Source organism: Anas acuta, chromosome 2, assembly GCF_963932015.1.
Source record: "Anas acuta chromosome 2, bAnaAcu1.1, whole genome shotgun sequence".
Classification (NCBI taxonomy): domain Eukaryota; kingdom Metazoa; phylum Chordata; class Aves; order Anseriformes; family Anatidae; genus Anas; species Anas acuta.
In genome coordinates this window covers 53916639-53942053 of record NC_088980.1, presented here as the reverse complement: position 1 = coordinate 53942053, position 25415 = coordinate 53916639, and the positions used below count along the sequence as shown (strand labels likewise).

The 25415-nt window shown below is 39.5% G+C and overlaps 1 protein-coding gene across 4 annotated transcripts in view; it reads right to left on the bottom strand.

The window, feature by feature from the left end:
• The window catches only part of TNS3 (tensin 3), a 247068-nt gene extending 236226 nt beyond the window's left edge, over nt 1-10842 (bottom strand). For 2 of the 4 annotated variants that reach the window (XM_068674803.1, XM_068674806.1), the window contains exon 1: nt 10477-10842. In XM_068674803.1, the coding sequence (XP_068530904.1) occupies nt 10477-10563 (87 nt within the window). In that variant the 5' untranslated portion in view covers nt 10564-10842. The remainder of the gene's footprint in view (nt 1-10476) is intronic. The other 2 variants (XM_068674804.1, XM_068674811.1) reach the window with 2 other exon arrangements.
• Between the last annotated feature and the right edge of the window lie 14573 nt (nt 10843-25415).

Sequence of the window (25415 nt, the reverse complement as noted above, 5' to 3'; positions counted from 1 at the left end):
CAGTTTTCTCCATGCAGAAGGTACAAAAAGGCCAAGGCTAGATAGTTATGAGATCAGGATGCAGCAATTTAAACAGAGCTCTTGCAAGATCTCACAGTCAAAAAAATAACCAACCTGGCTCCTCCACTATAAAATCTATATGGGAACAAAGAAGGTATGTCTTGTATGTCTTATATGCTCTATAGGTGTCAAAGCTCCTTAGAAATTTCATGGCTTCATACCATGTGTAAGGTAGCATATACAAAGGCATAAATCAACTGTTAAGAAAGCACAACCTAAGGAAATGAACATCTATGTGGTGTGCTCTGTCATGATCATCATAATCGTGATTTACTTCTTTATATTGCATTACTCAAAATTAATACACCAATGGTCTAGACATGCTGTCAAATACATTCTGAGGTTTAAAAGTAACTTGAAATATTAATAGTAACCACTGTGGATATGTGTAGATATTCACACGTACTCACACATACACAGGCAGATATGTGCTGGTTATTTGTAAAAATATTTTTAAACCTAAATTCTTGCTACAGAAACTGCTTATATTCACACCCAAGGAGTAAAAGTGCAATTAGGATTATCATTAAAACTTAACTGTCTAAGAAGTGACAGAGGCATCCTAGTTTTAGTAACTTCAAAGGGGATCTGGGACCTTAGTAACCTTTCTTAAAGCACACTGAGTCCAAAATGTTTTTAGAAAATGCTGTCACCTCAAGGACATACTGCTCTCCTTACATTATCAGCTGGCTCAGGTTGGAAGCCAGAAGACATTAGGACAGAGTAGGGGTTTAGCCATCTTCAGAGAGGCAGGAACCATGACCATGATGGACCTGGGCTAGTGGGAAGATCTACACGCTAAGTAGAACATGAATGACAAATTCAAGGGTTAAGAGCAGCACTTCCAGGGAGCAAAGCATGCACAAAGCAGGTCATTACATAGGATACATGAATAAACTCTGTTTTCAAAAAGCAGTTCAGAAATACCAGACTTAAAACCCCTGACCATAACTTGAAGTAACTACCCTTGCCATGGCAAGTTGTAGGGATTTGAGTCCTTACAAGAAACCGTAACGGATAGTTGATAATAGGCAGAAATCTCAAAGCTTTGAGATAAAAACACAACAGCCCAGGAGTGAATGAGAACAACTATTAACTTCAGGTAGCTTAGGTGTCATTCAGTTTTTCCTCTCCAGATCTGGAACAGCTCTGATAAAAAATAGTGGTAGTTAACTCTCTCAAATATTTCACATCTACTTTATTTGTGATAGTTGTAACAGCTATTCATTCCCTTGATCCAAAAGGGAAGACCCATAAGGCAGTGGCATTTGCTTTTAGTTGTAAATAACTTATAATAATGAAACAATAGCCAGTAACCACTTATCCGGAATGCAATATTGACATACAGTTAAAGCACAGATTACTAAGTAAGGTGGTTGGTTTTTTTTTGTTTGGTTGGTTGGTTGGTTTGGTTTGGTTAAGTGCCCTTTCACCATTCCCTTTATTTTATTACAGCCAAGATTTTAAAAAATAAAAAATAAAAGAGCTGAATAAGTGTGTTTTGACAGAGAATGAATCATCTGCAAAATCGGAATGTAAATGACTTAAAAAGCTGACGTCTGAGATCACCATATTCTTCATCTGAGAATGAAACTCTAGGACTCTAGATGCAAGTTTTATTTTGTATATCCTACGACTTGTGAAGGCAGAAGCATTCTCTGCTATTATCACAAAGTCACAGAACGATCAAAGTTTGAAGAGAGCTCTGGAGGTCAACTCATCCAACTCCCTTGCTCAAGCACAGCCACTTTGAACAGGTTGCCCAGAACCACATCCAGATAGCAAGGAGGGAGACTTCACTAGCTCTCTGGGCAAGCTGTTCCAGTGCTCAGTCACCTGCACACTAAATAAACATTTCCTGAGGTTCAGAGGTAACCTCTTGTGTTTCAGTTTGTGCCCACTGCCCCTTGTCCTGGCAATGGGCACCACTAAAAAGAGCTCATCTCCATCCTCTTTGCAACCTCCCTTCAGGTATTTATGGACTTTGAGAAGATTCATACCTTGAGCCTCCTCTTTTCCAGGCTGAACAGTCCCAACCCTCTCAGCCTTTTTTTTTTTTTTTTTTTTTTTTTTTTTTACAAGAGAGGTGCTCCGGTCCTATCATATTGGTGGCCCTACACTGGACTCTTTCCAGAATGTCCAGGTCTCTCTTGCACTGGGGGGCAAAAATGGACACAGTACTTCAGTACTGAGTAGAGAAGAAGGTGAGTCAACCTCTCTTGACCCACTGGTGATACTTTGTCAAATGCAGCCAACAATACTGTTAACCTTCTTAGCAACAAGCACATGTTCCTGACTCAAACACAATTTGGGATCCATGAGAACCCCCACATGATTTTCTGCCAAGCTGCTTTGCAGACAGGTGGTCACCAGCACATACTGGTGCAAGAGGTTGCTCCTCCCCAGGTGCAGACTTTGTACTTCCCCTTGTTGAACTGCATGAAACTTTTGCCAGCTCATCCCTCTAGTCTTTCAGAGTCCCTCTGGATGGTGGCATGGCACTCTGAAACATCAGGCAAGCCCCCTAGTTTTATCTGCAAATTTACTGAATGTGCACTCTACCACATCATCCAGACTATTAATGAAGATCTTAAACATGACGGGACCCAGTATTGATCCCTGAGATACACTGCTAGTGACTAGCCTCCAAGTAGGCTTTGCAGCACTGGCCACTACTTTCTTGGTCAGTCAGTTTTTGATCTACCTCAAGTAGAGGTCAAACATATGTCTTTCTTGCTCCAGCCTTTCCCCCAGTCCCTGAGATTCCTGAAGGCCAGTGTTGCCAGTAAAGACTGAGGCAAAGAAGGCATTCAATACATCATCCTTTTCCTTGTTCTGTGTAACCTGGTCCTCCATCTCATTCAAGCAATGTGCCCACATCATTTTCCCCTGTCTTTTTTTTTTTTTTTTTTTTTGTCACCTACATACTTACAGAAGACCTTCTTGTTGTTTTTGTCATTCCTGACCAAATTCAATTCCATTTGTGCTTTAGCTTTCCTAACTTCCCCCTGTATGGTCAGACAATGCCTCTATATTCCTCCCATGCTATCTGCTCTTGCCTCCACCCTCTGTACATTTCCTTTTTGTGAGTTTGGCCAGGAGCTACTTGCTCATCCACATAGGCCTCCTTGCATTTCTGCTCATTGGGATGGACCATTCTTGATCTTGGAGGAGCTGATCCTTGAGTATCAACCAGTTTTCTTGGGCCCCTCTCCCCTCCAAGACCTTATCCCATAGTACTCTTCCATGCAGATCTCTGAAGAGATCAAAGTCTGCACTCCTGAAGTCCATCCAGTTGTGATATTGCTTTTTACCCTCCTCTCTGCCCTCAGGATCCTTAACTCCACCATCTTATGGTCACTGCAGCTAAGGTTACCTTTGACTTTCCCATTCCCAATAAGACGGTCCTTTTTGGTGAGGATGAGATCTATCACAGCACCTCCTCTCATTGGCTCCTCTATCACTTGGAGGAAGAACTCCAGGAACCTCCTGATTGCTTATGTCTTGCTATGCTGTTGCTCCAGTACCTATCAGGGAGCAGGAAGTTCCCCAGAGGGAACATGAGTTTGTTGCTATGTGTCTGCAAGGGGCCTCATCTGCTTGCTCTACCTGGTCAGGTGGCCTGTAGAAAACTCCTACAATAATGTTGTCCCTTTAAACCTAATATGTAAACTCTCAGTCTGTTCCTCATCTATCCCCAGGAACTGCTCCTCCCCTTCCAGCTATTCCTATGTAAATCCTCTATTCACAAAGAAGACAACAGACCATCCTTCCTGAAGAGTCTGTATCCTTTCATTGCAACACCTCAATCATAGGAGCCATCCTGTCACATCTCTGTGACCTCAATAAGGTCATAGCCCTGCAAACATACACAAATCTCTAACTTTCCCCATATTGAGTGTGTTAGTGTTAGGATCATAAGAGGTACACCCCAGCATGTTGTGTTCCTAGAAGTGAGTAGCTGGCACCTAGTTCAAGCACCTGAGGTTGAGACACAGTTTTCTGATCCTCCAATGGCTAAAACAAGGTCCCATTTAGCTCTATCAAGATGATTGTCGAAATCAGTTGTTGCCTTGGCAAATTTAGACCAAGAAAATATTTCTGAATAAAGATAAGCAAAGGCAATTGATGGAAAATTTCATTGAGAGATACAACTACTGGAAGAAACAACACAAAAAGAAGTCTAAGTTCCAGTGTTCACTAAAGAACCATTTTCTTATATTTCATGTGTTAATGCATGAAAAATCAGGGTTAAATATGTGCAAAAATCTATACCAGGATACATCACAGATAGTTTCACACCCAAGTATCATGGGATCAAGTAGAAAAAGTAGGGGAAAAATGAGGGCAGTTGGTGAAAAAGCTGTTTTTGTAAGGACAGTTGAGAGAATGCAACGATGCAAAAGGAAATATCTAGTAGTTATATCCTGGGAGGAATATATAAGAGATCATAATGACAGGTATTATTATGCTGGTTTGTCCTCCCACCCAGGGGGTGCCGGAATGTAGTTCTATTATGACCATCACCAGGGGAATTAATGAGTAATGAACCCTACACATTCCGAAACTTTAGTTGAGCCAAATAGTTAAATAATCTTTAAAACTTGTTTATAAAAAAAAAATCATATGAGCATTTTATTGTATAAGAACAGGCTTAGAAACTGTTTAATGTTCAAGCACTTTGTTGAATTAAGAACTCTGCTGCCAGAGCTAGTACACTCAACCATGGCAGAATCATCAGAGATGGCTCCTTAACCTCTTATCTATGCAAAAAGCAGAGGGAAGGAGAGGAAACGCTGTTAATGTTTTACATTTTCATGAGAGAGGATGGAACTGGTCTGGCACCAGTGGTACTCAAAAATCTATTAAAATCAGCAGGAGCTCTTTCTACTGTTGGGACCTGTACCAGGCCTGAGGAAAGGAAGAAGGAGCAGATGGAGTAGAGAAGAAAAAGGAAAAGGAGTATGAATCCATTCCATATACCATAAAAGAACTGACGTGTTTTGAATAACAATTATGATACTTTAACCATTGCTTTGGGTGATTACACAATTCCATCACTGTTATGCATTTTTAACTGATAGTTTTGTGCAAATAAGCTACTTAATGAAGTGGTGGGGTGACTGAAAGTATTTAACCTCTCTGCTTTTAACCAGCTAGATTTGAAGCAGATTGCACCTACTTATAATCTACACATTAATTTCTCCCTCACGGTTCTCTTTGAGACTTTTATTCTATCAGAATTACGGATATTCAAAGGCTGTCCAAGACCTAGGAAACCTGTTTATTAAAATAGCCCACAGTACTGACAATGAGTTCTCTTTTAGAAGGATAAAATTTAGCATATATAGTCTGTGGGAAGTAACAATTCTGAAACTATAAAGCTGCAGCCATGCTCAAGCTAACCCACAAACTCTAAGATAAATAAATAGATAAATGTTTTCTATTGTAAGCTTCATGGGAGAATTGTTCATCTTATGGTACATCAGTTGAGGGCATAACTGAGCAATTTGGGAAACTTCCTCTTTTCTACTATTCACATAATAGCCTTCTAGAAGGAAAAAGTGGTTTAAATTCGTCTTTATTTATCAGTTCCTCTAAGCAACTATTTTGTTAAGTTTTGAAGATGCCTTTTTTTTCCCCTAAAAAACCTTTATTGCCCTTCCGCTGAAAATCACTATAAAACTGGATTGAAGTGACTGAAAACTATCTAGCCCATTTTCCAGATGACATCTCACAGCTGTCAAACAGAAGGCATGATACTGAAGTGAAGATGTAATTGCTTCCAGTAACAGACATTACAGTTCAGCATAACTTCACCTGTCTGAGACCACCTGGTAAACTCACTGATACAGCAATTAAAATTGCTCAATGTTTTTAAAATCCATTTTGTTTTCCCCTTTCTGGGTCATATATATATATATACATATATATATATATATACACACACATGTATGATGATAGACAACTTGCATTGAAAGAACCAGCCATTGTGTTGAAAAAAATTGAAAATAATTTCAGTCCCTACTGTTACATAGTCTGAATCAGGGAAGTTCTCATCTTCTCCAAGATTCTCATGTACTTAAAAATGTTTGCAACAGGGACACCATTATATGAATTAACCTAAGTGGCATGCAACTTGCACAGAAGATCTAACATTGGCAAAAATATATTCTTAAGGATTCTTGTTTTATTCTTGAATTTTCTGTTGCATAAGAACATAGGAAAATGATGCTAAAGACATGTGAGCTTGTGAGCACTTTGGGTCAATGCTGTTATTTGCTTAGTGTTCAATTCAAAACTATTTAAAATATTTCTTCCTGGGAAGAACTAGTCTTCATCCTATTCTTCCCATCTGTACAAATAAGTCTTTAATAGCAGAAGCCAGAAAACTGCTGGGAGAAGATGGACTGTTAATCTGTGTAATACTGGTGACTACACTAAGTGGTGTAGCATCCTCATATTTGCATAATTTCACCCAGTCAGAGATAAATTAAGATAAAATATGGAAGCCTACTATACAGATAGGATAATATGGAAAACAGATGGCCTGAATGGATTTCCTTACTTTGCACAAGTGCCTTGATTTTGACGGTGACAGAGTTAAATTTCTTTGTAAAGGCTTATATGATGTTGTGTTCTGGACTTTTTTTTTTAATAAAATGGTACTGATAATATGCAGATGTTTTACTTGTTGCTGAGCAGTGCTTGCACAGAGTCGAGGACTTTTCTGCTTCTCATGCTACCATGCCAGCAACGAGGCTGGCACAAGATTGCACAAGAAGCTAGGAGGGGACAACTGACCCAAACCGACCAAAGGGATATTCCATACCGTACAACATCATGCTCAGCAATAAAAGCTGAGGTAAAGAAGTAGGAGAGGGGAAACTCTTTGAGTGATGGTGTTTGCCTTCCCAAGATACCATGTTCCAGTTGGAATTGGGATTAGAAATGGCTGAATATCTTAAAAAGATACCTGCTGGAAACCAGCAAATGAACTCCTTCTTTTGCTTTGCTTGCATGTACAACTTTGGCTTTATCTAGTAAGCTGTCTTCATTTTAACCCACAAGTTCCCTTTTACCTGTCTAATTGTCTCCCCAGTCCCATCTGGGGAGAGCAAGCAAGCAGCTGTGTGATGTGTAGCTGCTTAGGAGGGTTAAACCACAATGAATGGAAATTCATTACTTAAAAAGTAATAAGTTTCAATGAAGAAGCACTAGGCTGAGAATCAGGAAACCTTAAGTCTTTTATGTTGCTTGCTGAGTAACTCTGAACAAGTCACCTTCCTTCACTTTGCACTTCAGTTTTCACTGTTGTTTGTAAATACTAGATAGCAAGACTGATGCACTTAAAAAAAAAAAAAAAAAAAAAAAGAGAGAGAGAGAGAGAGAGAGAGAAAGAGAGAGAGAAAGAGAAAGAAAACAGCAATGCAAAACACAGGCGTTTTGTACTGTAAAATGTTATAAGCTGTAAAAACACCAGTCCTTTAGTTGAAATGATCAGAAACTATGCAAACAAGTATCTATCTATTACACTCAACATCCCAACAGCATGCCAAAAGTTGCTGCTCTGAAGTCTAACCTCACCAATGTCCCCAGGATTATACACAAGAAAAATATATTCAAAGATGCGGTTCAAAAGCAGAGATTAAGATAATGCATTTTCAGGTAACACTGGGATTTGCTCATGAAGTATTGCCTAAAGAAACTGAGTCGAGGTGAATGCTGACATTAAGTCCTAACTCCAGTCCAGAAAGAACTGGGAATTCCATAGTTACTGTCACAGCAGCCCCTCACAAGAAGCTGACTAACCTCCCAAAAAGGTGACCTAACCAAAAGATATCATCTCAAACCTGTGGTATTAGTGCCAATTTTAGGTTAGCTTAATTTGATTTCAAGAGGAAAAAAATGCTTGTCCTGTATAATCATACTAGAAAAATCTATACCTCCTTCAAAAATACAAAGCAAACAAACAAGCACTTTCGAAAACAGTCATGAAGTCAAATTTATGTTATTTTCCCCTCAAATTGCATTAAGACTTCTTGGCATATTCTGAGGCAGAAAGCCTAATATCACAATTATTTCAACCACCCATCAGTAGGAAATCAGATGGCCTGTTGTATAATTAAATATCTTTGTGTTGGAAGACATCAAGAGAAATTCAGTAACATGGAAACATCATATTTTAAGCTGTTGTTTGTTGACTCCTTTTTCATGTTCCAGATGTAAAATAGAGCCAGTGATGTTAATACATCCTTCCCATATGTTTTCTGTTCCATAATAGGAACATAAATTGGAGCCTATGCCAGCTTTGTAGGCTACTCCATCATTTGAATTCATTTTATAATCAATCTTTTGAGAATTATTGGCTCAGCTTCCCCTATAATTCATACTAATTTTCAAATGATGAAATGTAATTGTTTTCAGAGAGGAAACACTTGATTTATGCTGATATATGTCAAAAGAATGCACACCATATATTTAATTCAACTCAGTATTTCATTTAAATCTAATGTCTCTCTCCTCCTCCCAGCCTACCTACCTATCAATCCCCATAACCTCCTAAAAACAGGTATCCCTATTGTCTGGTGCTAAGGAAAGTATAACATCCTGATATCTAATCTAAATCTACCCTCTATTAGTTTGAAACCGTTACCTCTTGTCACTGCACTCCCTGATAAACAGTCCCTTCCCATCTTTCCTGTAGGCCCCTTTTAAGAACTGGGAGGCCACTGCACGCTCTCCCTGGAACCTTCTCTTCTCTAGGCTAAATAACCTCAACTTTCTCAGCCTGTCTTCACAGGAGAGGTGCTCTAGCCCTTCAGTCATCCTCATGGCCAACCTCTGGACCTGCTCATATAGTTCTATGTCCTTCTTATGCTACAGGCCTCAGAGTTGAGCACAGTACTTCAGGTGGGATGTCACGAGAGCAGACAATCCTGGTCCTAGCTGAGTGACAAATTAATAATGTTCCTTCTAGCAAAGAATATTGCATGAAAATCCTAAAAAAAAAAAAAAAAGTCACAGTGATTTTTCTCCACATGACAATATTATGATTTTTAGGTTTAATATTAGGTTGGTAAGATCACAGTGTAATGGTTCTTTATCAAGAGATCACTAGAGATCATTGGATATGCTTTCAAATGGAATAAAGTTCCTTCTTCTAATTCTAATTGAAGGCAAAGAATACAGCCCTTTAAAAAGTCACTTGACTGGGACTGAATTCTAGCCATCTTACACCTCAGAGGAAAGCAATTCTGGCAGGAAAACACCGAGATTTCCTTAGCAGCTTTTTATAATAAAATTGTTATTTGATGATCCTTGGTTTGAAACGTCAGACAAAAGAATGATGGAGATAGTTTCACAGAGCGTACAAGAAATAGTCAAAGGGGAACTGAAACCAGTAAAGATTATTTAATGCGTGTATTCACACTTTACCATGTGTGTGGTATATTATTCATGAATTTCTGAAAAACTAATCCTAAAGCATTTCAACATGGTATGTTTTCAAAAGGGAATTGAAATGAGAGAAGATACTTAAGCATGTGAGAGGGAGACTACTATAGTATGCAGAGCCCAGTTAGCAAAAACATTGGAACATATGCTTAAAATTAAGTTAAATCTGTTGCTGAATTGATTTTTTTTAGAGGTAACTCAGAAGGAAATGCGTCAAACTTCAAAGGTCCGGAGGTTTGCTTAATAAACCAGAAATAGAGATGCCTGAATGCGCCTCTGGAATGAGTTGTGCGGTACTGAGACTCTCAGCTAGTGCTCTACAGAGATTTCTGGTACTTTCAATTTGCAGTTGTGCCTGAGAGGCTACTATTCTGGCAGCTTCTCTGGTTTTGCCGAGTTATAAAATCAAAAGTAGCCTGTGACTTCAGATCAAATGGGTTTTAAACCAAAATTATTTAAAGTTGATTGAACTTTCATACCCATGAAAAGCTGGTACACGTTCTTCAGGATCATCAACCCATCCTCAATTTTGGACTTCTTTTCCATAACTGCCCCCAAAACGCCATTTAGGTGCCCATCCCAGGACGATAGTGAACATTTACATCAGCGTGAACGCAAACGTTTCCTCCGGTGTCACCAAGCGGCCGGTATCGCGACAGAGCAGCACTGCCGGACCAAGCTCTGCACGCTCAGTACCCGCTCCCAAACCACAAGGGCCACCAAGATGCTGCGTGCGCTCACCCAGGTGACTGCTACCACCCAAATTACCGACCACCAGCGCCGGGAGGTGCGGAGCAGCCTCGGGCCGGCTCCCAGGGGCCAGCCCCGGAGCCCCGCGGCGGTGGCAGCCACCTTCCCCCGGCCCCTCGAGCACGGCGCGGAGGGGGGGGGGGGGGGGACTGCAAAACCCGTCCCGGTGCCCCCGCTCCTCGCAGCGGCTAGGAAGCAAACCCCGCGTACCTTCACCATCGTCTCGGCCTCCTGTGGGGGCGGTGGGCGGCGGGGCAGCGCGCTCCCTCGGCACGGCAGGCTCGCCCGGCCGCCCATGGGGCGCCCCCGCCGCCGCTCCTCGGCCGCCGGGCCCCTGCCCTGCGCTAACTTCGGGCTCCTCGCCCTATGCCGGGAGCCATCGCCCCCCCCGGCACCTGCTCGGCCGGCAGCTGGGTGTGCTGAGCCGGGTTAGCAGCCCGCTTTTTCCCCTCGGAGCTGCTCGCGGAGGTCCTTCCCTGCCTGCTTCCCCTTTTGTTGCCGGGCTCTAGGCTGACCACACCGTGCCCCCTCCGAGGCCAGGGGAGCAAATCAGAGCCGGTGCTGGCTGGAGCTGCGTCTCCAGCTGGGGAAACAGACTTCCCTTGCCTGGTGGGAGGGTTTTTTTGGATCACTGAGTGGTATGGATACAATAACAAAGAAACTAATAACTCACGAAACAGACTGTTTAAGAGGGTGCGCCGTCTTTGTGAAGGAGAAAAGCGAACTTTCCAGCAATCTGTCACCAAGGCAAAGCTGATAGTGCCGAAGTAACTTGAGAGTGAAAAATAGGTATTTAAAGTCGACACCGAGAACGACTTAGAAAACAGAATTGCAGAAGGGGAGAACCTACAACAACGTCCCTCTTCTTTGTGTAATCTGCCTGCCAGCTAATTAATTAATTATTTCCTTTTAGTTTTTAACTAAAAAACTTATTTTTCCTGACTGCAAAAGGGTGCGTACTGCTAACAGGGCAGAAAGGATAACCAATGATAACCATGGGATGCAAACACAGCACTCTAAGCTTAGAGATAGGTGCTCTCTTCCATCTTTGCCATAGACATTTGATATTCTGTGTAATATAAGTTTGCAGAAGCATGCTGTAATTTTGCACATTTTAATTCTCAGATCTCCAGCTACAGAAGAGACTGCTGCATTGTCAACAATGCTGAGAATCTGTAGCTCCCTCCAGGACCTAAGGGTGTAACTCTGGATAACTCTTGCTACTGTAATTATGGATCGTGGGCAAAACTTTCAGCTGTGTTCTCTTTGGGTTTCTAAGTTTACTCCTCTGGAGAAAAAAAAAAAAAAAAAAAAAAAAAAAAAAGGACCAAGTATAAATCAGTGCTTCCTTGCTTCTCAGGGGTCCTGAGAAGTTCAAACCACATTTGCCTGATTCTCATGCTGTAAAAAGATGTCTGTAACAAAACAGCAGTGAGAGTTCAATATCTATTTCCAAACATTTGAATTTCAGCCGCAGAATCTTAAAATAGATTTGGAGGAACTGGGTCGATCAGTTTTGTTTTTTTCTCAAGGAGTAAAAGAGATAAGAAGTCATTTTAAACATTTATGTGGTGATAACATCTGGCATGTTAGTCAAAACTATTTTATACAGATAAAAAGGAAAATAAATTATTTTTAACTCTATTTTTATTTGTTTCTACATCTTGGTTGTTCTGAGTACTTGGCCCCCGTTATGCAAAGCACTCTACTGATAGAGAGAGACTTAAGTCATTTTACTTCATAAAATGTGTTGCTCTTCTGCATGAAGGAAATGAAGGAAATCAAGTATATGCTGTCTAGTCTACACGGGGTCATTTCTAGGGTGTCAGCTCATTTTCACTGTATAAATCTTCTCATGTTGTTCTGTTGTCCGTCCTCCCCCCTGCCTCCAATTGCTTAAACTCTGTGTTCAAAGAGCCTGAATGCAGAAATGGGTAAGTTCTGGAGGGCAAGGAATAGATTAGGGGAGAAAAGGTCACTGCACAGGAAGAGCTATTCTTAGATAGGTCTGATGTTGTCATATATGTTTTTCATTGAGAAGTCATCGTGAATGATGAGCTGTATTTGAAACATCCCAAACTGGCTGGTCATTATATGGGAAAGTGTATGTGTAGGTGACTTTTACAACCTAGTCAAAAGCAACCTCATCAAACTAGCAGTTGTACTGGCTTACCCGCTCCAAGGGAAGTTCATCCTGTGTTCATTGACTGATCCACAAATAAAAGGTTGGAAGAGGAGAGAACTTAATTCAGTATTGTTAGTTTGACAGTATAGTAATAACTATTTGTAGGTCTGAAATCCCTCAACAGAAAGTAAATGTTATACATCTGGAAATGCCAACCTCTTCTGAAAGAATTTTCACTGCTTTACCTTAATGGAATTGTCACTTCCATTGCTTTAGTGCTTCAACCCTATTTTTAATTACTGACGTCTTGCAAAGCTTAGCTAGTCAAGCCAGTGCTTCACATGTCTCTTCTGCTTGTGCTGATTTAAAATAAACAAATAAACAAATAAACAAAAAGCAGTACATTTTTGCTCAAAATCAAAGTGGAATCGAGTATCTAGTTTGGCCAAGCATTAGAAGGGGACAAGGTCATGCTTTCTGGTAGATAACATTAAGCTTATGGCTGTCTTGACTAGTGCCACCATCTCCTTTTGCACAAAGGTTCTTCAACTGCAGCTGTACAGCTTGTCAGCTAATCTGGCACAGAGTTTTATTACACTTTATTTAACAGGGATACCAAACATCACTGTGGAACTCAAATAACAAGCTCTCTTCTGGATTAGTCCTTAACTCTGACACCCATGTGCAAAAATATTCTGTGGTTATTTATTGCTTTCATGACTAGATGGAAATTTGTTCCACAAGATGGTGACCCTGTCCTTGACGTGTGAACATTCTCAATTTCCATTAATTGGAGTTCAATGAGCTCATTATCACAAACCAGAAGCAGTGCAAGAAAAGGGTGTGTTTTTAAATAATATAGTAAATATGGTTTTATTTAAAGGAGTGGTAGGTGAGTATTAATGACCCATCATTTTTTGACTAAATGCGAAAGAAAGAAAAATTTTCCTTAAATATTCAGTCCCACACCTTCTTCCATAATTGTTAGCAGTTAGAAAAGATAGGCTTTAGTCTTGTCACAAGCAAAGCTAGAGAGAAGTTGGAGAGGAGTGTGGAGAAAGAAGTAACAATAAGAATGCACGACATGTAGTGGATTCAAATGAACAAAGTAACTCCAGCTGAGACATAGGTCACTTCATAATGACCACAGCCTGAGGCAAAGCTAACATCAAGTCTGCCATCAGCTCTCTAGGAAATGCACCAGTCTGGAGTCATTAATGAAATTATAGTCAGTTATTCAGCAAGAGAGGAATTAGTTAGGTAATATGAGCATTCTCCTTATAGCGACATTATTTTTACTGAGCAATGTAAAAATGGCATTAATTTCATGACCCTGCTTCTATGTTAGAACACCAACAGAGAAAAATGGATTACAACGCAGTTATTCAAAATTCCTTGAAGAGCCCAGGGAATTTTTAGCATTGTTGCACTGGAAACATGAGCAGCTCCTGCACACATTGTCAGGGTTGTACAGTTCTCAGCCTTCTGCTCTTCAAATGTTTAGCTTCCCTCTGTACTGAATGGTTTTGTTGTTCCAGTGTATGGCTGCCAAAAGATTCCCATTAGCCTTAGCAGTATGCGTTAAGGGACTGTATCTTGTTATTCAGATTATCTGGACATAAAAAATATATATATGTTTTCAGAAGAAAAATAGGAACCATTTCATTTTGCTAGGGCTGATAAAAAATAAGTATTAAGTAGGAGAGATCAATCAATGACAGCTTTGAACAGAGCTCAATCAACAATATTTTGTGAGAGCACTAATATATATTGCATGTAATGCATAGTGATTTAAATGGCACAGTCTAAAAGCCAAGCAAAAATTAGAAGAAATGAGCTCTTCTATAACTCTTCACATTTTTCAAAATCTACACAAATAGTACTGCTTGTCAGTAAGCAGTACTGTAGGTAGTATCCAGTTCTAAAGACTGAAGAAGCTAAATAGTCTCTTCGCTAGAAGGCAAAATGATACCGTAGATATGCTGAGCAGTACCTAGACCCTCTGACACCAGTGGCATGGCAGAGATCATAGAATCAAAGAATGGTTTGGGTTGGAAGGAATCATCTAATTCCAACCCCCCTGCCATGGGCAGGGACACCTCTCACAAGGCCAGGTTGCTCAAAACCCCATCCGGACTGGCCTTAAACACTTCCAGGGATGGGGCATCCACACCTGCTCTGGTACTGTTCTGGTGCCTCAGCACACCGAGTGAAGAATTTCTTTGGAATATCTAATCTAAATCTAACCATCTTTAGTTTAAAACAATTAGTTGTTTTCTCTGATAAAGAGTTCCTCTCCAGCTTTTCTGTAGACCACTTTAAGTGCCAGAAGGCCACTTACAAGGTCTACCTGGAGCCTTCTTTTCCCCATGTTGAATAACCCCAACTCCCTCAGCATGTCTTTGTAGGAGAGGTGCTCCAGCCCTCTGATCATCCTCATGGCTCTCCTCTGGACTCTCTCTAATAGGCCCATGTCCTTCTTATATTGGGGACCTCAGAGCTGAACACAGTACTTCAGGTACTGAAAATTCAGTGATGTGACACACAAGCTCCAAATCTGATAGCTGTGTGTGAGCAGCACCACTGCTAATAATTTTCCAGAATGTTTCTTTTTCATTTTTTTTTTTTTATATTTTTTTTTTCCTGGGAAGCAATATAAGCATGCAGTTGAGGGAAAATTAGGTTTGTCACATTTAATATTTCCAGACTCAGTGCAATAATCTTTAAATACTCACTTTTCACAGAACCACAGTGTGGCTGAGGTTGGAAGGGACCTCTGGAAGTCATCTGGTCCAATCCCTCCACCTTGCTCAACCAGGGCCACCTGTAGCCACTTGCCTAAGGTCATTTCCAGTCACCTTTTGAATAGCTCCAAGGAGGAAGATGCCACAACTTCTTTGGACAACTTGTGCCAGTGCTCATTTTAAGAGAAAAAAAAGGAAAAAAAATAAAAGAAAAAAAAAAAAGTTTCCTGATGCTCAGAGCATACCTCCTGTATTTCAGTTTGTGCCCATTGTCTCTTCTCCTTTTATCAGTTTCTACTCAAATGAGCCTGGCTCTGTCTTCTTTGCACACTGACATCAGTTATTTGTATATATCGACAAGTCCCCCCCCCTTAAGCATTCTCTTCTTAAGGTTAAATAGTACCAGCTCTCTCAGTCTTTCATCTTGTGTGAAATGCTTCAGTCCTCTCATCATCATCATAGCCCTTTGCTGGACTCTCTCCAGTATGTCCACATCTCTCTTGTACTGCAGAGTGCAGACCTTGACACAGTACTCCAAGTGTGGCCTCACCAGGACTGTGTAGAAGGGAAAAATACCTCTGTCAACCTTATGGTGATACTTTGCCTCATGCAGCCCAGGATACCTTTGGCCTTCTTTGCTGGAAGTGTACATTGCTGGCTCATATTCAACTTCTTGTCTACCAGGGATCCCCAGGTACAAGGGGCCCCGATCATGTATTAGTGCCTCCTCTCTATGTACAGGATTTTGTGCTTCCCCTTGTTGAACTTCATGAAGTTCCTGTCATGGAACATGAGGTTCACTATTTCTCCAGCCTATCAAGATCCCTCCGGATGGCAGCATGACCCTCTGGTGTATCAGCCACACCTCCCAGTATTGTGTCATCTCCAAACTTGTTGGGGGTACACTTTGCCCCATCATCGATATCATTAATGAAGACGTTAAACACAACTGGACCTAGTATTGGCCCCTAGGGTGCACTACTAGATACTGGCCTCCAAATAGACTCTGTGCCACTGATCACCACACTGTGGGCCCATCTAAGCAGCCAGTTTTCAATCCTCCTGTCTTCTAGTCCCACCCATACTACAACAGGTCATTTGTGAGGATCTTATGGGAGCCAGTGTCAAAAGCCTTACTAAAATCCAGGTAGATAATAGCCACTACTCTCCTCTCATCTACCAGATCAGTCATTTCATTGTAGAAGCTTATTAATTTGGTCAAGCATGGCTGTCATGCTGGCTAGTCCTGATGATTTCCTTGTCATTCATGTTCCTTGGAAATGGTTTCCAGGATTAGGTGCTCCATCACCTTCACAGGGATCAAGGTGAGGGTGCTGCCTCTAATTCCTTGGGTCATCCTTCTTGCTTGTTTTTGAAGATAGGGGTGACATTTGCTTTCTTCAGGCAGCTCTCCCAGTCACCATGGTAGTTTAAAACTTATCAAGAATGGCCTCGCAATGGCATGAGCTAGCTTCCTCAGCATTCATAGATGCGTCCCTTCGGGGCCTATGTATATATCTCAACAAATGCAATTATATGTTAAACTGGTTGACTCTAGTACCAGCAACATTTTGTGTCATTAGCAGTACAGAGCTCTGCCATGGTGGGGCTGATACCCTGGCTATCCCACTCAGGTTCCAGCTATGAATACACTGTGAATGTGAAGGAGATGGAATAAAATAAGCCTGGTTCTCATCTTTAGAAACATACATGTGAGCTATATATTTGAGCCAGAAATTGGAATTTTTCTCAAGACAATCATAGCCTCTTTAAATTGTCAAAATGTCTTTAATTTCTCTATTCCTCTAATAAATAACATTAACGTTGAGATACTTTTTAAAAACTGTTCTGAGCTTTGTTTAGAAAAAGCTGTGTGAAAGTAATTTCCATCAAGAACAAAGAACTGTATCTCCATGATCCTGGGCCACAACTTGAGACCAGCATACGCAAATAAACTAATGCCTGTGGTTTGTTTTGGTGAAAGAACTGAACAAACTTCATATGTTGAAAAGAAACATTCCCTAGCCATTCTCTGATTTCTATTCCCTGTCTCCACTAACCTCTCCTTTTATACCTCAAAGATAAAACTTAACCAAAAGAATTTTCCCCCAAGGGGGCTGCAAAAGATGTCAATTATGCTGCTCTGCTATTCAGCTGAAAACACACACACACACACACACAAACAAACCCACCTTCTCCTGCCCTGCCACCCCTGCTCTTTCACCCCAAGCCAAAAATGTGGGAGGTCGAGAAAAGAGAGACAGATGTGGCAGACTTAACAACCTCACTATGTCTGGGAAATAAAATGTAAATACATGTGTTTTATAGTTCCAGTATACGTGCCTGGAAACATTAGTAAGAAAAGGGGGCTATGCTAAACCATTTAAACTGTCCCCCATACAGTTATGTCCTTATTACTGCTTTGCACTCCATAACACTCCCACCCCAAAGAAAGCCTCACCCTGAAAGTAAATAAACTAAGAGCATTTTCTTTTATCAAAAGCCACTTTAGGGTGAGAGACACACATCAGAAAGAGAAAGAGAAAGACAAATGTCTGCATAAATCCTGAACTGAATGACAATTGTTTAGGTTTTTCTTTTCTAAATCAGCTTAGTTATTCGTTAAAATTAAGAACACCACTTAAAACTTTGTTATAATGATGAAAATATTAGGCTGTGATGGTACCTTGAAATGAAAGAAAAGTTTAAAGAGCCCAAACACATTACATAACTGTGCTAGATTTCCAACAAAAACATACAGCCGGCTAGTGTCTGCAAAATTCCAGGTTTTTTTAATATGCTCTGTGGGGCCAATTTAATATTTTCCAGACCCTTCCTCTCCTTGCTAAAAGAACAGCAGTGAAATACCAGGAAATGGTCTTCAGCTGCTGTAATGTTTTCATTTGCCCAGTGACAGAGCTTTTGAACTGTTCTCCAGTGCCTTTGCCCCAGCTTTCTGGTGTTTTTGGCATTCCAGGAGCTGGCAGGTGACTAAAACTTAATCTCTGTCAGGTCTTTATTACTCACAGCTAAAGTTCACTCTGCAGGTTACCTTTAGAAAAAAAGATGCATGCAGAGAACTGCTCTGCAAAACTGGGGACAGTCTGTACAAGCTCCTCCCTTATAAGAATCCAATAAACTTTCTTGCAAGCCTCTTTCCTTACTCCCAAACATAAGACCAAAACCACCTTTCCTCCTAAGCATATGATCAAAAACAGCAGTTCTCCTAAACATATGAGGAAAAAAAAATCCCCCAAACAATTGCTTTTATATACCGAAGGAAAAAGAAAAACTGTGTTTAATATCTTTGTCCTGGTATTTTTAAACTGAAATATTTGGCCCTACTCTAAGGCATTTAGCTTTTATGGACTCCCATAGTTTGCTGATGAACAGGTGATGATGAATATGCAGATCCAGAGCAGCACCACTAATTGGCTCAAAAATGTGGGAAAAAAAATACATAAAATATAGGAGGAAGATGAGAAAAATGAGATTTTGAAGTAAAGCAGACGTGGCTTTTGGTGAACAAAGTATATACGTTAAATTGTAGGCTCCAAACTGCAAGCGGTCGTACCTGCGTGTAATGTTGCTCTTGAAGTAGGAGCCAGTATAAGCTATAAGCAACCATGGTATTGGAAATTGTTTGCATATTCACATATCTTTTGCAAAGATATCAGCAGGCTTCTTGATGTGAACAGCAGAAAAGCCACAAACAACAGGTTCTGATTAACTATGAAGGCTGCAACCTTAACCTTTGAAAGGTCACAGTTTCTCTTTCAGTCACCTCAGAGTATAGCAGCAAGTTTGCCAGTGTTACTCTTTCTTTCTACCAAATCCCTCTCAAGATTGATAGCTAAAGAGGCCAGGAGAGGCCATGCCTGCTCCAAACTTTGCCATCTTCGAATAAATCCCTGCTTGATGCCAAGTCATCACCTTTGTGTGATGTAGTGCTTAGGGACGTAGGTTAGTGGTGGATTTGGTAGTGTTAAATAGTGGCTGGACTTGATTTTAAAGGTTGTTTCCAACCTAAATGATCTTATGATTCTGTCTTTCACTTTCCCAGAAAGAGAGATGGAGCAAAGAGATCCTGATCCACCATGAACCGAACACTGCACCCTCGTTAACTCATTCAGCTCTTTCTAAGGAACCAAACCAAGTGCCTAACACACTGACAGCAATGTACCCATGAAAACTAAATGTTTTTATGTGAATGCACATGGTAGCTCAAGGGATAAAACTTCTGCCCCCTCCAGTTTTAACCTTACTTTTTCCCAATTTATAGTTTTGCATCTAAGTTCCTTTGACTCATGCAAACCACTGTGGTTGTATTGTTCCTCTATTCCATGTGCTCCTGAATTCTCCCACATCTCTTGCTTGCCCAATGCAATGCCAAAGAACTTTAATTGCAGAGAAAAAAAGCTCAAAATCAGTTGACTTAAGGATACCAAGAGACTATAGCAGGCTCTTAATTAAAGATGAATGTACTAAGCTAAAAGCAGCCCGTGACTTTTAGCTGTTTCAACATAGACAAATTTCTAGCACGGTTAATATGTTAGTGAGCAAGTTTTGCAAAAAAATTAGGAAAGCAATTGGGATATGCTTTGAAGTCACACAAACAAGATCCTCACACCCCCATAATCCTAGAACTGCTAAAATCACATGACAGATCTGCAGCCTGAGGCATTTACCAACCCCTACCAGAGGACAAAAGCCAACAATGCTTTAGTTACTTTATTACCAACTATGCCATCACAATTTCTAGGACATAATCAAATTTACATTGTATATAAGTAACTCATTATTTCCTCTACTCGGTCTCACTACATTTGCCGTTAGCAAAATGTTTAGGCTTTTTCATTTGTTGAATGTATGTAACTAAACAAGCAGGCTGTGTGAAGGATGATTTTTCATTCTCACATAAGCTAAATTTGAAATTCTAAAGGGTAAGTTCTAAATTCCAAATCAAGACAAAAACTGCTATGCTAAAAAAAAAAAAAAAATCCATTAAAAAAAATGTATACATCCTGTGGGATGGGTCTCCCAAAGCACTTTTTTTTTTTCAGCAGAAATAAATACTGTATTTTGGTTTTGATTTCTTAATTCCAGACAGTATAGCCAATGCAAGTGAGAAGTCACTTCAAAACTAAGAATTTAAAATGCTGAACTTTAATTCAGAAAAAAAAAAAAAAAAAAAAAAGTCTGAAGTTAGAAAAAAAAAAAAAAACTGTGTCCACAGAGAGCAAAACTGTGTTAAAGTTTTATCTTCTAACGCTGTACAGAATATTTCATTTCTTCCCTTAAAATTTTAAGAGTAAAAAGACAATAAAAATCATCAGTTGTAGGGGACCTACTTATTTAGGGGTGGGGAGGAGATTTTCTGCAGCCAGCCTGTGTCTACAGGGAAAACAAAGAAATAATTCAGATTGTGAAAGAATTCAAGCTTCTTTTGCCCAACTGGCATAAACCACAGGTGTTAATTTTCTTGAGAAGTCATGCCATAATTATAGCAATGCCACTGAGATCTGAGAAGAAGTACAGCTGGTTGCAAGTGTCCATACACATCCCATACTATGTGTATTCCTATTAATACATTTACATATGCATTTCATAATATGTACATTATATGTGTATAAATACATAATATAATACAATATTCCTGGCAGGATTCATATTAGGGCATCACATCTTGCATCTCTTGTTCCCCCAGAAGCTCACTGAAGTTTCATTGAAATGCAGAATGACCAGATTCTGAGTGTTCAGATATCTGGCTAAGTGCAAACAGTAAGAAACATATGGAAGTGAGTTTGTATTTCTTCATTCTGTTGTCATCAAAGATAGATTGGGGTCAACCACCTAAGACTTAATCCAATGGCTAACACAGAAAGTGTTTTTCCTGCATGCCCATATTTAAACAAAGTGAAAAAAAATAAGGTAATAAAGCCACTGAGTTTGCAGAAAATAGCCTTGTTGCAGCTATTCTTCCAGTATCTTCTGAAGATATCTTTGGAATATAAGTAGTAAAATGATTATAGAAAACAAAAAATATATATTTTTAAGGAAAAATGTATTTGCGTATTCATTGTTTTCTTCTCAAAAGTTCGCCAATTCGTTTTTCTTACTGGCCATAAGTAGATACTTGTAAAACTTTACCACTTCTTGGTGGTTTAGAACTTCTGAAAACTGTATCACTTCTTAAGATTAAATTTTAATCATCCTGAATTTTGCATTGAACCTGTGTATTCTCTTATCTGATTTCATGAAGTTGTCATACTACTGCAGTATCTTTCACACAGAAAACACAGTTAAATTGAATTAATCAGTGTTTCCTCAACACTTTGAAAATTCCAAATTATTCCAAATGACATATATATATATATATATATATATATATATATATAAATATAATATATATATATATATATATATATATATATATATATATATATATAATTATATATATATATAATTATATATATATAAAATAATTATTCTTCCAAATCCTTCAAGATACATCCTTATGGAGCTTAAAAGTACTTTTCTAATCTGTGTAGCCCTGTGAGCTGGAGAGAGGATGAGAAGAAGGAAGTTCAAAGGTGGGGATTTTTGCTAGTTCCTTATTCCTGAAGACCTCAATCACCCAACCAGTAGCGTGTGTAAACATTTGTGTATATACTCATGAACTGGTGCTTCTATGAATACATCAAAAAGAAGGTGATGCTAGCTAGCATTCTGTTCTGTGGTGTCAACTGGAATCTAGTTTACATGGTTTCATACCTTCAGTGGTATTAAAAAATGCAGCTTTGCTATTTTCTATAACGTGCAGTTTCGTAGTATACATACATTTCCAAATTCATAAAAAGCTGCTTACAAAGGAGAAGGATAATCCATTTTGCATGTTCCTAGTGGATGACAAGAAGGAATAATGGATTTAGGAAGCAGCAGTATAAACTGAAGTCAGTAATTAGGATGAAACTCCTACTGAAAAGGGTGTGCTGGCATAGACTAGATTGCCAGAGAAATGGAAGCTGCTGGAAGCCTTTAGAAACACATCAGCCCAACATCTGACAGAAGCAGGACCCTAGTATTCCTGCCTGGAGGCAGAATCTGACCTGGAGAGAGTAGCTTCATCTCTGCCACACTTCCTCCTACTGCAGACTGCACAACATGCTCCTTCAGGCAGTACTGGAAAGATGGGATACTAAGAATATTCCATCCCCAGAGAATTATCCTTGTCTTTGTGAGGAAAGACTAATCCAGTTCTCCCATTTCACGTATTCAGCAATGGATGTAAAAAGACAGTTTTGTTCCCCATAAAATTATAAGGATGAGACATGCAGTTAGCTTATTAATGGGAGCAGCCATAAAAGTGATCCGGCTATAGCAGGAAAAATAATAACAGAAAATATCTGCTAAAACTCTAACAACAGAATATTCTTACCAGCCTGAAAACTGCTAGCCTAGGAACTAGGCCCATGAAACAGGAGCATCCTTGAAAAGGCACAGCTGGCCTCTTTGAAGGTACCTTCTGGATACCTGAGAATGAGAGATATCCCGAGGATACCATAAATAGGTAAAATCAAGGAAGAACAGCAGTTTATCATCTGAAAAGGAGAAAACTCTAGTGGGGGCGGGAATTGGTCGTACATTTTGAATACATATATACTTGTGCACATAAGTAATTGATCATAATATATATATAAGTATATTCATACACTACATACATTTTCTGCTGTTACTGATTGCTGCCATACTATTAATATATATATATATATATATATGTTTGCTTTCCTGATAATAATTTGTAAAATCTTGATATATATTTGCTTTAATATTCATAGGAATATTAAGGAAATAAAGCCTCTGAGTTTGTGTATATTACTCAATACTGTGAACTCACTGCCATGACCTCTACACAACCTGAGGTTGGGTAACCATTTAGGTCATGACAATTATGAATTTCAGTTAAATCATCATAAAACAGATTGGATATCATTCATTATGTAGAGATTGTTTATCGTTTGGTTTGACAAAGCCATCCGCTTAACCTTCATTCCAAAGCTCTAAACCAAAAAGCAGCAGTTGAATGTCCTGTAGACAAAACATATTCCTGTCAGAACATGCCAACACTTGGATTTTCCCTCACTGGAAAAGTAACCCTACTAATGATTTCTCATGGCAGTACCTGTCCTATAAACTGCCTTTAACATTTACTGAGCTCTTCACTCCTGGAAGATTTGAAATCAGAAAAGAGATTTTTGGTGCACTGGTGCTGAAAGTATGTATAGTAGAATTGAACCATACATTAGTCATTTGGGGATAAGAGTGTAAAGAATGATATCTGAGGGGAGGGTGTCAAGAGGATGGAGCTGGTCTCTTTTCAGTTGTGCCCAGCAAGAGGATGAGAGGCAATGGGCACAAACTGAAGCACAGGAGGTTCTGGCTGAATATGGGGGGGCACTTCTTTCCTGTGAGGGTGACAGAGCACTGGAACAGATTGCCCAGAGTAGCTGTGGAGTCTCGTTCTCTGGAGATACTCAAAACCCACCTGGATGCCATCCTGCATAATGTGCTTGAGGTGATCCTGCTTGGCAGGGGCATTGGACTAGATGGTCTTCAGAGGTCCCTTCCAACCTCGGCCATTCTGTGATTCTGTGATATTGCAGTCTGGAGACAAAAAGGTAAACAAAACTAAAGGGCATGGGAAGAGAACAACCCAAAGGAAGAAAATATGACCTGTGTAATTTTCTCTTTCCTACCTTCCCACCCTTTTTTTTTATTCTTACATATACAGAGTGTTTACCAGAGAAGTGAAGAGTGGACATCTGACCACCTACAGAAAACTAGCACAATATCTGTGCTACAATAAAGTTTTCCTTGCAGCTCACATGACATCAATTTTGGCTATTGTCTGTACTGTAATAGACATAAGCCCTCTGCTGAGGTGTTTTAGGTTAAGATGAAATTCATTCCAGCGTGAAAAATAAAAAACAGACAACCAGAGGTTTCAAGAACCCATCTGCCAATACTGAAGACACATCTAAACAAGACAAAAGACCTTCTGATTTACAAAAATGACTATATAATTGGTTCTTCTGTTGGAACACTATTTCCAGCAGGTCACAGTGTCACAGAATCACAGATCGCAGAATCTAATTGTGCAGATGCATGGTCATGCCAGACCTATGTTGCAATACTGTCATCAATATCATTTACTCACAAACATTTTGTTGTTCACAAAGAGCTAAGATGTACAGTGAGGTGCTCCAGACCACACATACAGAGTATCAACAGAAAGATTCCTCTACTTGCTCCCAGAAAGAGTAAAAACAAATTATAAAAGATTCATGTGAAACATGGTGATGATTTCAGACAGTAAAAATTATATGAGATTGTAACAGTTGATAAAAGAATGACATCCATTTGCAGGAATACCTTAGATCATGATGAAAGAATCAGTGGTGTTTTCAGGTATTTGTCAGGCAAAACTAAATCTGTCACTTTTGCCTTTCTCATACGCAAAAACACAAATAACCCAAAGGCGTGAGTCTTAACCATAGAAAGTTTTAATAATAAATGTCACATTTGTGTTCATCTATACAAAAGGTCAACTCTCAAAGGAAGCAAGTAAAAAGTACCTACTATAAGTGAAACACAGTGTATAAAAACTATGGTAATCAAAAGATGTGAAAATTCATTGTTCCTTTTTTGACATCTTTTAGGTTTACTTTTATGAAGATTACAACATCACCTTGTGCTTATAAGCAACTGTTCTTAATTTGCAAGAAACTGTAAGCTGTTTTTGATCTCCTAAGCAAAACAAGAAGTGGCAAGCATTTAAGTACTCAGAGCCATATCTGCTCTTGCCTTTCTCCTCACATTTATATATATATATTTTTTCCTAAGTGAAACCAGCAGCCTTTTCCATCCTAAGTGCAAACTCCATGGGATTCTCTGGCAGGGAGAACAAATTAAAAGCTGTGCCACATTGCCTTCTGAACATCCTTCTGGGCATGCCCTGCGGTCCAAGCTGGAATGGAAGTTAGAAGAAAATAAGGAGAGGAAGGAAGATATAATTGCTCCACTTTACCATATATAAGTTATAGATGGAAAACCAATGTCTTACGTCCTAATTAGAAGTTGAGGGGCTGTGGTCATAGGGTATTGCTGTGAGAGGTTTTGTTCATAATACGGTTAGGGAAGAAGACACATACAAATTTACTTATACTTGAACAAATACAACAGAAGTTGTTGCAAAATATTATTTGAAGAAGGTTTAATAT